Here is a 14318-nt window from a genome sequence, read left to right as displayed (position 1 = left end):
ATGTCCTGCGTGTTGGTGGGTACAGATTTCCTTCTTTCCCTCCGGAGGTGTGAGCACATCGGGCTGCCCGCGTTGGGAGCGTGGGTGTCGTAGGGTGCCAGAAGTTCTGGGTTGTGTGGATTAGCTCCTGAATTGGCTTACGTGACCATGCTGATCTTTGCAGAGCAGATGATCAAACAAACAAACCAACGCCGTCAGCAGCCCCACTGAACGTTTTGTGCTCTTTCTCCACAACCTGCCGTGGGACCGGTTCAGGGAAGGCGCTACTTGCATGGGATCTATATTTTTACTTTCTGAAGCAAGTTTGCTTTGTAAGTATGTTGTTAATGCTATTTCTTTTCTTTAAGGAAGACTCTAAGCTGTAATCCTACATTGGTTTATATTATCAACAGTTGTAACCGGATTTTCAACCATCAGCGAGCTTTTAATGCTTGCTAAAATTACTTTACAGGTTTGTGGGATCTGTCAAACTTACATTTTGTGTTGAGTCCGTTACCTGCTGCTGATCCGTATTAATAGGCACTTTCAGGGTTGATCGTCGTGAGGGTTTGGCTCGTCATTTCTGTTTGGTTTTATGTCTTTTATTTGTAGACCACGTGCAGACTGTGTGTGTTAGGAGGGTCTGCACAACTGGGTTTGGAGCTGAAAAATCTTATTTTCTACAGTCTTTGGGACCCTGTTTCTGAGATCCCATTTCTTGTGTTCCACCGAGCTTGAGTAAGGAGAGACTGAACACTGGGATGGGGTGGAATAATAATAAGCTGGAAGGGTCCACTTTACAGCTGTATAAATAGTGGTGTCATTTTGGGTTTTTTTTAATTAGCATCTGTTATGAAAATGTCGCATGAAAAATACGTAAGTCTTCGGTTTATATTTCTAGGGATTTGGCAGAGGCAATTCACATCTGCTTTTGAATCATCTTTCATCTGGCTTTTGGGGCTTTTGTTAGAAGTAAGAGTTTGCAAACGCCGGTATAGTTCTGGTGAGCTGTTCCAGGAGTTTGATTTCATCTGGTGCCACGTGTAGGGGCCCGTTGTGACAGGACGAAGGGTGATGGCTTCAAACTGAAAGAGGGGAGATTTAGACTTGATAGAAGGAAGAAATGTTTTACGCTGAGGGTGGTGAGCCCCTGGCCCAGGTTGCCCAGAGAAGCTGTGGCTGCCCCATCCCTGGAGGGGTTCAAGGCCAGGTTGGACGGGGCTTGGAGCAACCTGGGCTGGTGGGAGGTGTCCCTGCCCAGGGCAGGGGGTGGCACTGGGTGGCCTTTAAGGTCCCTTCCCACCCGAACCAGTCTGGGATTCTAATTATTCCCTATACACTCCTTTTTGCCTGCTGCCTTGGCCTGCTCGTTCCTTTCCCAGCAAGGTGTGTGGTTGAGGGAGGTTTCTCTCCTCTTTAACGGCACGAACACAACCTGCCTGCTAAAAAAAAATAATGAAAGCAGAGGTTTTACTTCTGATTTACCTGTTATGATCCTGATTTTACATTCTTTCCCCATGAGGTGTGTTAACAATAGCAACAGGCCAATGCGCATTTGTGGTCTAATGTGTATTTGTGGTCTAGTACTAACAGATTTAGTTAAATATTTGGAGCTCAATCGGTGCGCCCTACAGTTGACCACCTTAGCGTGGGTCCAGCCCAAAAATCGGTTGAAGTCATCTTTGAGAAAGTTCACGTCAAATTTTCTTAACTGCTCCCAGGCCTCTTCCTCACCCTTGACAAGGACACTTGCGGTCGTCTGATTTTTTGCTTTTAATGGGAGTTTTATAGACAATGAATGACAGGTTCCTGCCCGGAAGAATTCACAACAGAATATAATTAAATCCCTTGCCATTCTGCGCCACGAATAATCGTAAATAATAACATCTCCTGATACATGTGATGACATTTTCTCCTCAAAATCCCTTGCAAATCTAAACGATCGGTGTCTGTCTTAATAAAATATTTCCTGCTTAAATTGTGGGCCTTTGGGCTACCCCCGGCCTCCATGATCAGCCGGCGTTGCCTTACGCTGGTTTTTCTCCTGGATGCCGGGGGGTTGTTGCCTTCAGGTGCCACCTCTCCTGCATGCTGCGGGCCACCATCACACCTCGGGCTGGCCACGGAGGGGCCGGAGCTGGCATAAAGCTCGGCCTTGGGAAGCTCCTGTCTCCTCCTGGCTGAAGTCAACCATGGCAAATGGAGGCATTCAGCAGAATAATGGCTAAAAGCCACTGGCAGGAAAGCAGCGTCCGCTTGCCAAATCGGCACGGCTTTAGGATGCTCGCAGCATCTGCAGGGGCGTAGCACAAGAGGTAGGAATAACTGCGCTGACGGTCAGAAATTAGGTTTATTCAAAAGCAGTTCTTCGGTGCTTGCTTTTGGCGGTGTTTACCCAGAAGCGAAGCAGCAGAAGATCTTGTGTTTGCTAGAGTTACATGTTGAATTCCCATTCTCTGGCCCTTGGAGTGCATATAAGGGTAAGAAATAAATGCATTTTATTTCTGTTTAGTTGGGTCAGAATCTGAATAGGAACTCTTCTACCATCGTGAACTTCTGTTAGACCATACCGTTGCTTCCCGTAGTCGTTGCCCATTTTTGTGGTGTGTCGTACCCAACCTGCGGCTGGTAGGCAGCATTCCCTATGTTTTGAATTTCGGGGGGTGGGGGACGGAAAAAGCACGTTTCCAGCGCGTTACTTGTTGGGTTGTTTCTTGTCGGACACCAGAGTTGAAAGGCTGGTGCCATGAGTGGTCTTGTTGAAAAGTCTGTCTCGTTTCCCTTTGAAGATCCAGTTCCTTTTTGATCGCTGCATCCACAGCACGGCATGTTTCTCAGCCCCCTTGGCAGTGGAGGACACCTGGGATGTCCCCGTTCAGGTGACGCTCAAACCTGGTGACACCGTCTCTGCCTCCCTCTGAATTTTGGTAGAGAACCGCTCGCCTGGTCCCTTGTCCCGCCTGCCACGCCGCGGCTCACGGGACGCCTCCAGGGGAGTTAAAGCTCATTAATTCTCCTGCCTTTCCTGGGGATTATCTGCGAAGTCCCTGCTAAAGTGTGTTGCCGTTAATCACCCAAAATAGGAATCCCCAGGAATCCGTAGGTCGTCAAACGCCTCTGACCTCGCAAAGTTTCAGAGCCCAGGGAGCGGGACATGGAGCTCCAGAGTTTAATTATGAGAAGTTGTATTTAGGTACCACGCTCAGAGTCTGACACGCTTCTGACTTTATTGCATTGCCTCCTGTTTTTGGAAAAAACAAAATCTCCCATCAAATTGGTGTAACCACTGATTGATTAGTACTGGCAGAGGTTCATAATTTGGTGAAACAAAAAAAAAAAAAACCACCAAAAAAGCCCTCTTTTGTCTTCCTCTTGCTCAGTCACTTTTTTTTATTAGAATCACTTTTTTAATGAGAATTATTACAAACTCTTTTATTAGAGTTATTACGACCAATCTTTGTTCCGCCTTGCTCTGTTTGCGACGGGCTCGTACCTCGGCCTCCGAGAAGAGGCAGCGGTCGTTGCTTTTGTGTACCAGCGTTGTGGTTTTAATTATTTTTTCCGCTCTATTCCTTCTCCGTGTTAACACTGGCTTTGCTTTTATTAAGTGCAGTTTTACACTGAATTAAGGGTCATTTATCGGGGATACCTTTTGAGGCACACTATCAGTTTCCTTTCCTGAGCTCCAGTCTTGCCAGCAGTGTCGTTAGCCTAAGTGAAGGTAAAAATACTAAAAGCATAAAGAGATGTGTGGGCACATTGCATTAGGGGTGAGAGAAGGAGTTTGTGTAAAATATTTTGTGTTTTTTTCCAGAAGAAACTGGGAACCGGTTTGAAACTGTAATGTCAGTAGAAGAGTTGACAAATTCAGGTCTTAAAATGAAAATTAATCCTAGAAGTCGTGAGTCTGGGTATTTGTTTTGAGCCTTTCCCCTGCACTGGTGATACTTGAAAACTTTAGGACGTATGGTTTTGTTTCTTTTGTACAAGTACAGGATCTGGAAATGGAAATGCCTTTGAAAGCTGAAACGACCGAGCTTTTCACAGCGAGGGATGGGACTCCGAGGGAGCTGCAGTGGCGTAGCCAGCATTGGCACAGCTGAAGTTCAGGATTTTTTTGTGTGTTAATTTTAAGCGTAACTCAAACCTCGTCGGTGCCAGCTCATTTATAGCTAGCTTTCGTGTGCTGTTTGCATCGATACAGCTCTTATTTACACGGAGAACTTAATGCTTTAGTGCTTTTTCCCATCCTGGCCGTTACCACTCGCTGCTGCTTTTCTTTCTCTGTTGAAGTGATTTAAAGTTGAAGTGTTAAAAATAGCGGTCAGTGGACATGCACCTGCGGTTCCTTTCACGGCCAAAGCTCCCCCCTGATATCTGGGGGTGGGTCACTCTCCCCGAGAGGCCGGCAGTGCTTGGGGGCCTCTAAATCCCAGCCTCCCCGGATGGAGGTGAAATCAAATTGCTGAAGGCGACGTTGATGCGGATGGGGCCATTGTCCGTGTTTTGTGCGTCAGCCACAGGCAGAGCTTCAATACAGCCGAGTGCTGGGTCCTGCTCTTGGGTCACCCCAACCCCATGGACGCTCCAGGCTGGGGGCAGGGTAGCTGGAGAGCTGCCCAGCGAAAAAGGACCTGGGGGTGTTGGTTGACAGCGGCTGAATATGAGCCAGAAGTGTGCCCGAGTGGACAAGAAGGCCACCAGCACCCTGGCCTGTGTCAGCCATAGCGTGGCCAGCAGGAGTGGGGCAGTGATGGTCCCCCTGTCCTGGGCACTGGTGAGGACCCACCTCGAGGGCCGCGTCCAGTTTTGGGCCCCTCATGCCAAGAAAGACACGGAGGGGCTGGAGCGAGTCCGGAGAAGGGCAACAGAGCTGGTGAGGGGTCTGGAGCAGGAGTCTTGTGAGGAGCGGCTGAGGGAGCTGGGGGTGTTCAGCCTGGAGAAAAGGGGGCTGAGAGGAGACCTTCTTGCTCTCTGCAGCTCCCTGAAAGGAGGGGGTAGCCCGGGGGGGTCGGTCTCTTCTCCCAAGGAACAGGCCATAGGACAAGAGGAAACGGCCTCAAGTTGCGCCAGGGGAGGTTTAGGATGGATATGAGGAAATATTTCTTCCTGGAAAGGGCTGTCAAGCATTGGAAGAGGCTGCCCAGGGCAGTGGTGGAGTCGCCATCCCTGGGGGGATTTAAAAGCCGGGCAGACACGGTGCTGAGGGATGTGGGGTAGTGGTGGCCTTGGCAGTGCTGGGCTAACGGTTGGACTTGGTGGTCTGAAAGGTCCCTTCCGACCTCAACGATTCTGTGATTCTACAGGCTCTTGCTTACCCACTAGTTCATCCCAAGGTGCTATACTGGGAGAAGAGAATAGGCTGGAGCAAAATGGAGATGTAAATTCAAAAACCCAAACACAACAAGGATGGAAGGTGAGGAAGAGGAGAGCCCATGGCGTGTCTTAGTGCTGCTGCGGGAGGGTGTTTCTGTTCACACTTTGCTTTGGTTTCTAAACATCTTCCACCTGCTTGTAAGGACTTCAGGAAAAGGCTGATCTGCAGCTTTTTAGTATTCCTTGTGACAAATCTCATTGAAATAGTTTTATGTAGTCTATGTTTCCCTGCATTTTTAGGTTGTGAAAGGTGCCTACCAAGGCTTCGGTAATAGAATACTTGACTCTATAACATCTCGAATTGCTGAAGGCTGTTGGTCTCAGTGGAGTGGTTTTTGACAGGGGCCAGCAAAGAAGGATCAACGTTTTCCTTGGACGGTTATAAACCATCAGGCTTGGATGTGTTGCTGTGTTCAGAGAACCGTCTTTACCGTACGCTGGGGAAGATTAGGCTTAAGTGTGAAATATTAAGATATACAAATAAAGGCCTTTGCGGCATTCAGGGAAAAGTTATTCAATTAAATGATTTGGAGTTTGTCTTCCTAGTAAAATAGAGAGCAAACCCATCCAACGGGTACTGTGTGTCTGTGGTGGCACTAACGTTTTTGTTAATACGGTGGGATTTGGCGTATGCAAGTCAATGGGCAGGAGAGGAAGGGGCTTTGTTTCCCCTCCTTCCCCGCTGTGACCTGACGAGCAACTTGTGTTCGGCATTTCCGTATGGCCAGACGTGAAAGCTTTGCTCAAACTCGCAAGTTTGGGGTCTTGGGGTTGTTCCGGCCCTTATGGTAATGAAGAATCTCCCTAAAGGTGAGCGTGAGAAGCTGGCGTGAATTGTCCAACACTTGAAGAACAGCACAGGGCTCTGCCGTGTGTGTCCGCTCTGGATCTTACGTGTGTGTCAAGACGCAAAAATTCCCATTATTCTGTTTCTTATGTTTGAGGAGTTGGATCAAAACAGTAAAAAATGAATATTCACCGTCTCTGTTTTGGCTAACAGTTGATGTAATCTATTGGCCTCTGAATGTCATATCATGCAATAATGTATTTTAAATGTTTTAGCTTAACGTTTCGCTTTTTGACTGTGTCGTTTTCTCCTCTGATTTCAGTGTTCCCAGGAGAAATCATGGATGAAAAGCTGTCCTACAAAGACTTTCTGGATCGCAATGATACCTGGACGGTGGACGACAGAGACCTGTGCTTTGAATCGCAGCCCGTGTTCAAACCCATGGAGATGACTGGTAGGAGTGGGCTACTCCGAAAACTGTGGGATGGGTTATTTTATCAGTTATGTGGTAGATTCCTGGCCTCTAAGCCTGAGGATGGTTTTATTCTCTGCCTCCCTGTGGCCAAAATTGTTGAGAGCGGAAAGCGGGGCTTCCCTGGCGCTCGGATGTGCCTGTTCCAGCCGTCACGTAGCTGCGGCCGCAATGCGGGTCGCTCTGTTCCCGAGGCGGCCTGCGCAGCCGCTGACTCGCTTGAAAATTAGATGAACCTTGTGTAACTTTGCACCTGCAAAAGGATAACCCTTTCACCCGACAGCTTTCACCCAGTTTTCTCTCATTTTTTGAGAAAGCTTATGAGAAGTTACTTGCTCGCTCTTCAGGGTTTGAGAGATGTGTGTGCTGCCCGGATCATCAGAGGCAATAAACCTGGGAAAGGTACTCCCTGCAACAGGATGAAACTTCTTTTTAGACGTTTTTGAGCACTGTAGACCTGCTTACTAAATTATTTTCTTGCTGTCTGAATCTCACGTTTACTAAGAGGTTCTGTGAAGAAGTCAATATATTGTTACAAAGGTAAGAAATGATTCATGGAACAACTGGAACAAAAGAGCTGCTGGTTTCTCAAACACAGTTGTTGGGTTTTCCCGTCCCGTTGCTTTGTTAGAGGGAAGAACGGGGTGTTGATGGGGTTATGCTCGATAGCCAGATGACAAACTTGTTGATTAGGAGCAATTTACACACCTAGCCCACCACCCGGTATTCTTTGGGCCCGAATAGTGTCAATCTGTGGGTCGTCTATTGCACAAACCCACGTTTCCTTCGGTTTCATGTCTTTAGAGTATCTTGACCTGTACGTGCCTCAGGTACCACGTATGCTTCAGGCTGCCGGTATTCTTCCATGCTGCCCTTCCCGGAGCTGCGTAAACAAGAGATTCTGCTTAGAGATTAGTCCATTCCCATAAGTGAGCCGAGGGATCAGAGCGGATAGACGAGCTTTAGCAACATGTCAGCAGAAGGGGGGAAAATGTGAACAACAGGCTCATAAAAGGCGACTGGTTTATTAAATATTTTTACGCACGCTCTTTGGAAAACAGTGGGATGATTTTCCTCCCAAGGAGAGAATTCTCCAGTCAATGGTGTGACAGGTCTCCCACCCAGCGTTGCTGTAATTCCTCCTTCCTTGGTGAGAAACATGGGAAATGCCAGCTCGGTTCAGCGGCTGGAATATTCTGCCATTTCTGAGAGCAGCTGAAAGAGCGTGTTGGAGTCTGCTCTGGACTTTGCTGTTACGTGTTACAAACGCTGCATGGCAGGGGGCTGGAACTGGCTGAGCTTCAAGGTCTCTTCTAACCAGAACCATTCTGTGGTTCTGTGATCTGGCAGTGGGAGGACCTGACCCTGTGAAAGTAACAGTTAGGAGCAAAACAACTTACTTATGTATTTTTATTTTTATTTTTTATTATTTCACACACTACCTATAAGAAAAAGACTTGTTTTAAAAGTGTTATTGTGATGCACAGCGAATAAAAATCAAAACATCAGCTAGTCCCTTGCAAGCTTTAAAAGTGCTGCAAGGCCCTTAATCACAAGCGTACCCATGGTTTATTAGAGTAACTGCAGGTAAATACCCAAACAGGAAGAATCATTGTTTAAATGATCTGCAGTAATACGCTTTTATTATTACACCATCGTCGGCAGACTGGAGCTACGTCTCTCTGAACGGCGGAGGATGTGAGCGTCTCTGGAAGCCAGCTGAAAAGAAACTTTCAGACGTATTTTGTCCACCTTACTTCCAGCTGTCTAGAAGTAATACTTTTGGATTCTTAACGTTTGTCTGGCTTCCTAGTATTCTGAACAAGCTGCAAATTTTGAGCAAGTAGGGAATTATTTTCTGGGCTCGTTTAATGCAAGAACCGATCGTTTCCTGAACGGGCCGTATCCCATCCATACAGCTCATCCTTTACCCGCCTGCTGAAACCGGAGCAGGGCGCAGACCCGCTCCCAGCCTGCGGAGGGTCTTTGGAGATGGGAGACAAAAGCTCAGCCGTTACCTCCCTCCGCTTCTCCCTCTGGAGCAGAGATGGGGCTCAGTCTGGGTCGCCCGTTTTTGTCACGTCATCTCGCTGCTGGACAACGAGGGGGGATCACCAGCAGCTTTCAGTTTTTTAATTGGTTTCAGCCACGATGCTTTTTTGTGAGGTTTGTTTTGTGGTTGTTTTTTTTTAATTGGAAAAAAGGCAGTTATTTAGTCTGAGTAACGGAGTTTTAAACAGATTGAAATTAAAATTTTCTACAATTCACTATGAATGAAGACATTCTCAGCCTGGAGAAGAGGAGACTCCAGGGAGACCTTCCAGCCCCTTCCAGTCCCTCAAGGGGCTCCAGGAAAGCTGGGGAGGGACTCTGGAGCAGGGAGGGGAGCCATGGGACGAGGGGGAAGGGTTTTCCACTGACAGAGGGGAGACTGAGATGAGATGTGAGGCAGAAATTGTTGGCTGTGAGGGGGGTGAGCCCCTGACCCAGGTTGCCCAGAGAAGCTGTGGCTGCCCCTTCCCTGGAGGGGTTCAAGGCCAGGTTGGATGGGGCTTGGAGCAACCTGGGCTGGTGGGAGGTGTCCCTGCCCAGGGCAGGGGGTTTGGAACGAGATGGTCTTTAAAGTCCCTTCCAACCCAAACCATTCTGTGAGTCTATGATTGTCTTGGCGTCTGAAATACTCTGTTAGATTTATGAAGGAATTCATGCAGCTCACCTGGTCTTGACATCTTGGAGCACCACGGGCACGTGGACATTAGCAGTTTGGCGGTCAGCCCCGCAGAGAGCATGCCTGACCTAAAAATGAATAACAGCCTCAGCTGAACCCCTTTTAATTGCGCTTAACCAGAAGAAGTCTGTGTGGTGTCTGAAAGTCAGCGTGTGACGGGCGTTTTGGGAACAGAGAGCTCTTCAGCTCCTGAGGAACGCGACGCGTGAGACAGTCATGAGAAATGTCCCTCATCTGCAAGAGCCCACCTGGGTGGGACCCTTGCGTTGCTGGGCTGTGCCAGGCTGGAGAGGGATACAGCTGGCCCAAGCCAACAAGATGTGTGAGGAGTCAGCGATCCTGAAACGCATCCAGGGGTTTATAAACTACAGAATAACATGTTTGAGAGGGCAATGCCACGTTTCCTTCCCCTTGCAGTGTCTTGCCCTTGACTGTGTTACGGTACAGGGACTAACTCATGGAAGGGTCATCTCTTGGGCATTTTATTCTCGGTGAGGATATCTGTCTGCTCTGACTCATGGCATTTCAGTTAAGTAATCCGTCTTTAAAAAGCCGGCATGATGGTTCTCTCCGTCCCTGCTTTGTGTACACACAAAAAATAAAACTTGCAGAAAAGGAATTTTCTCTTGCTGAATCCTCAGCAGGTGAAGTACCGTCTTCTGCAGCTGACATTGATACATCCACTTAAAGCATGGACCAAAAGCAGAACAAAGCGAAGGCACGTTAGACCAACCAAAGCTGACGCCAGACAACTTGTAAACGTGGACTGAAGATCCAGCCTCACCCGTACGCCGGCTCCGGAATTGAGGGCGAGGACTGTTTGTCTGCCTGGGACACTGGGAAATGTGTTCTTTTCCTTTCTGGCTTGTAACTTGGTTAAAACGCTGGCCCACCAGTCAGTCTATACTGGTGTACTTTTCTTGGGGAGGAGAGCATGTAGCTTCCACTGGTTTTCCTTGGTCTGCTGCAGGGTTAACTGGTCTGGAGCTCAGCCGGCGTTCCTGACTTGAGTTAGCTGGATGTGGCCATCAGGTCAGAAACAGATGCTTCCTCCGTGAGAGGAGGAGACAGGTCCTCCATGTGATGGCCGTAATCTGAACTTGAGTCAGTTTTCCCTAGGAAGCAGCCGGAGCAACCGTCTTTTACTGTTGGGCATAAATTCTAATTGGGAAGGTGTTTGCCTCTAGTAAACCTTGAAAGCAGCTTTTCCTCTGAAGTCCAGTGGTGGTGTCAAGCGTATCTTCACCTTGTTTTGTAACCCACGTGTGGTGACACTGGCCTTGTTCTTGTCTCCCCCCAGACCCCTTCAGCATGCACAGAGGGGAGAACCTGCCTGATTTGTCTTTCCCTACTGACATGAAGAATGTGCCGCTCTACACAGACTATGTCGATGCTTCCAGAGACGTCCATGGTGAGTTCCTCCTCGGCATTTGTCCCTCAGGTTTTGGTGTTTTCTCTGTTGACTTTCATGTACTGAAAATTATTAAGCTGATAAGTTCACGGACTACATAAATACTTCTTTTTTTCTCTTTTTTTGTGCCTAAAGCCATTCCCGTAGCTACTTCCAGGAGGGTTTTTTTGAACGGTATTTAGGCAGAAGGAAATAGAACAACTAGACAAGTTGAGTTTAATTTAATCAGGCATTACTGATGGCTTTTGTCTTCCTGGCTAGAAACTAAATATCCATGAACTTTGTCCACAAAGTGGTCTTCAGTTTTTGGACTGCTGGAGTTTAAGTGGTTATTAACAAGAATTCATGGGAGCAGAAGCAGAAAGCAGAAGGGAAATAATTTTTCCTGTCCTATACCTTGTTAAAAAATTACGTATGCCTACAGAATTTACAGTGCAGTTTGTAAAGGTGAGCTAATTGAGAGAGTCGCTTACAAGCTTTTATCTAAACTGCTTGTGAGCAGAACAGAAGAGCTTATTTTCCAAGTGTTGTATAGACTTTTACTTTAGGGGGGGAGTCATTAGGGCTAACATCGCGCTTAACAAACGGTCTTTTCATTTCATTAGCACCACATGGATCTATGATGGTACCTGAACAACCTTTCTTGGGGCCCCTGTATTCTCCTGCAGAGGCTCTAGACTCATCAGCCTTCGTGGGCCTGGTTTCAAATGCAGAATTTCTGCAAGACAAAGCAGGTAAGAAACAGATGTTTTGCCGTTCCTGTCTGTCACGCTAGCTGGGTTTGAGGGGCCCGCAGCTGGAAAATGGCAGTTTACTAGTCCTAAAAGAGTCTTGGTGGGGGAGCTGATACATAAAATGAGTTGAGGTGAGAAAGTACCCTGTTGGCAATGACAGTTCGTGGTTCAGTGTGAATGTTCTGAAGATGTTAGGAGGTGACAGAATGGTTGAGGTTGGAAAGGGACCTCTGGAGAACATCTTGTCCAAGCCCCCTGCTCAAGCAGCGCCACCTGGAGCCAGTTGCCCAGAAGAATTGGGCAAAGAACCCGCTCTGTCAGGTCCTGGAGTCAGTGACTCTTCTCCGATGCAAGCTTTCACTAACAATAGTCACGGAAGAACATGATGTTCTGGTACAGTTCTTAAGGGAACTGAAAAGCTCCCTGAGAATGAGCTCACAAAAAAGCAGGGTCAGTGCCTTCAACTGAAAACATAAAGTGGTGTTAGTAGCAGGACTAAAGGTGTTTGTTTTCCGTAGTGCCTGAAGAACATTGGATGGGAGCTCAGCACGATGTGAAGGGACCAGATGCCTCTTTCTTTGTTGAGCCATCAGGTAAAAATTGATTTGATTTGATCTGCTGGAAGTGTCTGTAGAGAGTCTCTGAGCAGCAGAAGCAGAGCTTCTCTCCTTGTCTGCCTCTTCAAGACGCAAAAGGCGCTAATGGAGTGAAGCGGGACCTGACCAAGAAAAACACCATTTCTGGTTCTCAAATCAATTTAGACTAGAAATGCCTGTTTTAGAGAGATGTTACTTGACACGTGTTTTCTGGTTTAGTGCTGGAAGAGGTGGAGAGAACCCTGCATTTATATAGGCTGTTTACTTCTAACTTAGGGTAACAAATTTAACACATGCAGTTCCAAACCCAGCCGTCGGTAGATATCATTGGCGTGTCCTTCTGGGAGCGTATCGTGTGGCAGGGCTTTACCCGCTGAAAACATGCCCCTTCATAAGGTTTGGGGAATTAGATGGGGGCAAAAAAAATAGGTTCAGCAGCAAGCGCTGTGGATTCCAGACTGTGTTTCCAGTTCTGTGTGTCTCCATTACAATGCAGGTACCGTAGTTTCCAGTCGGGGTGTGTGTTCAAGCGTTACTTGACACTAAAACAATAAATAGGGTGAATAAAATTTACTCTTGAAAAGAGACTCTAAAACTGGAACTTTACTACTGTCAAGGGTTCTAGTCTTTGTACATACTAAGAATTGAATCTCCTGACTTTTAGTGGCGAGTCAGAGTGCTCGTGTTCACTGCTTTGAAGGATCGGTGCCGCCGAGGGCACCAACAAACATAACTTTGGCTCGTGCATAATCAACAGAATTTGAAGCTAAATTCGAGTTGCAAACCTACGTACTCTGTCCAGTTATCTTTAGATTATGGTTATAGCCAAATCTTCGAGGCTCCAATGAGTAAATAATTCCGTTGTGGTTGCACGTATATTATGGTATTTGATCTATAATGGGATCTTTATTGTGGATTTTGGTGAACAAACGAAGATGATGGTAGGTTGAACACCGGTCCTAGGTAGAAGGTGTTTCTGGAGCTGGTGGCTGTACCTAGGGCTGAGGGTAGAACCGGGACGCCTTGGAACTGAGCACTGCTCAACTTTGTCCCAGCAGTAGCTTCTCGCAAGACAGAGGTGTTTTCCTAGGTATTGCAGAAACTAATCTTCTGAAAATTGACAGTAAAACCCGATTTTCCTCTTGCGCGACCCAACTGGGATGCTGAAGCGGGGGAGCTTACTCATCAGGGTAAGCACCCCGAGAAGGGTGATTCACATCCTGGCGGCTCCGGAAGAGAGAGCTGTGTGCTGAGACCCCAGTGCTCAATCAAACTTCCTTTTATATGCCCAGTGCCCCCCGCAGCGACTGAAGCCATCAAGCCGGATTTGCCGGAAAGCCCTGCAGCGCTGACTCCTGGCGTCGTCCCTCCCGCAGTAACGGCGTCCCCAGGAGAGGCTGGAGCTGCTGATGGACCAAGAGGTGCCACCTCAGGTAACGTTGCCCCGGTGTAAAGAGCGGCGCCGGGTTTAGAGGAGCAAGTTGTCGCGGTGGAAAGCCACGGCATTGCCTCTTCTGAAGGAAACGCAGCGAGGTGTTAACAAATGCCATTGTGGCTAAAGGTTTGTAATACCTCAGTTGTGTGGGTGAGAAATACCGAGTTTGTTCCACTTTTCAACTCGCGTCTCACAGTCCGGTAACCGATTTCATGATCCTCTACTTCATTAAAATTTTAGCTCCGGAAAAATATGAAGGTGTGTCAAGACCGTGGTTATACCATGAGTCTGATGCTGTATACAAATACCTTAAAAACTCGGTTTTAGAGAGTCTTTAAAAGGAAGAGTTTTTAAGGTCTTTATATATAGCATCAGCCTCACGGTACATTTTGCACTGGTCTTTGCCCAGTTCCTTTATGCTTTATTCCAGTGCTTCCCGTGATTCACCGGGGAGCATCCATACTACTTCTAATATCTGTTTCTTTACTCTCTTATTCTTCCATAAAAATCACAATCTGTAAATCCTATTTTGGAGAAGATCATGATATCACTTAAAAAAAAGAAAGGCACACCCAAATATGCTGGTGCATAATGGATGTTTTTGGTTTGGTTCACTGGAATATTGGTTTTATCTAAATGGATCCTGAAGTGCTATTTTAAAAGGGACCTTTTCCATTTTTTTCTAATTTCTTTCCTTTTCCAGTTTATTAAGTGTCTAATTTAAGATTTAATACATTTTCCATTGTTTGGGGAGGATATTTTTAGATGTGATTCAAACTATCAGTAGAAACGTTGGGGGT

At 47.1% G+C, this 14318-nt stretch overlaps 1 protein-coding gene across 8 annotated transcripts in view; it reads left to right on the top strand.

The window, feature by feature from the left end:
- MAP4 (microtubule associated protein 4) overlaps positions 1 to 14318 on the top strand; it is a 171670-nt gene that overhangs the window by 98842 nt on the left and 58510 nt on the right. For all 8 annotated transcript variants that reach the window (XM_054190133.1, XM_054190136.1, XM_054190135.1 and 5 more), the window contains 5 exons: positions 6465 to 6596; positions 10643 to 10753; positions 11359 to 11487; positions 12006 to 12080; positions 13376 to 13516. In XM_054190133.1, coding sequence (XP_054046108.1) covers positions 6465 to 6596; positions 10643 to 10753; positions 11359 to 11487; positions 12006 to 12080; positions 13376 to 13516 — 588 coding nt within the window. The remainder of the gene's footprint in view (positions 1 to 6464; positions 6597 to 10642; positions 10754 to 11358; positions 11488 to 12005; positions 12081 to 13375; positions 13517 to 14318) is intronic.

Source organism: Rissa tridactyla, chromosome 2 (assembly GCF_028500815.1).
Source record: "Rissa tridactyla isolate bRisTri1 chromosome 2, bRisTri1.patW.cur.20221130, whole genome shotgun sequence".
Lineage (NCBI taxonomy): Eukaryota > Metazoa > Chordata > Aves > Charadriiformes > Laridae > Rissa > Rissa tridactyla.
The sequence above is the reverse complement of the archived record's forward strand: the minus strand, read 5'-3'. Positions and strand labels throughout refer to the sequence as shown.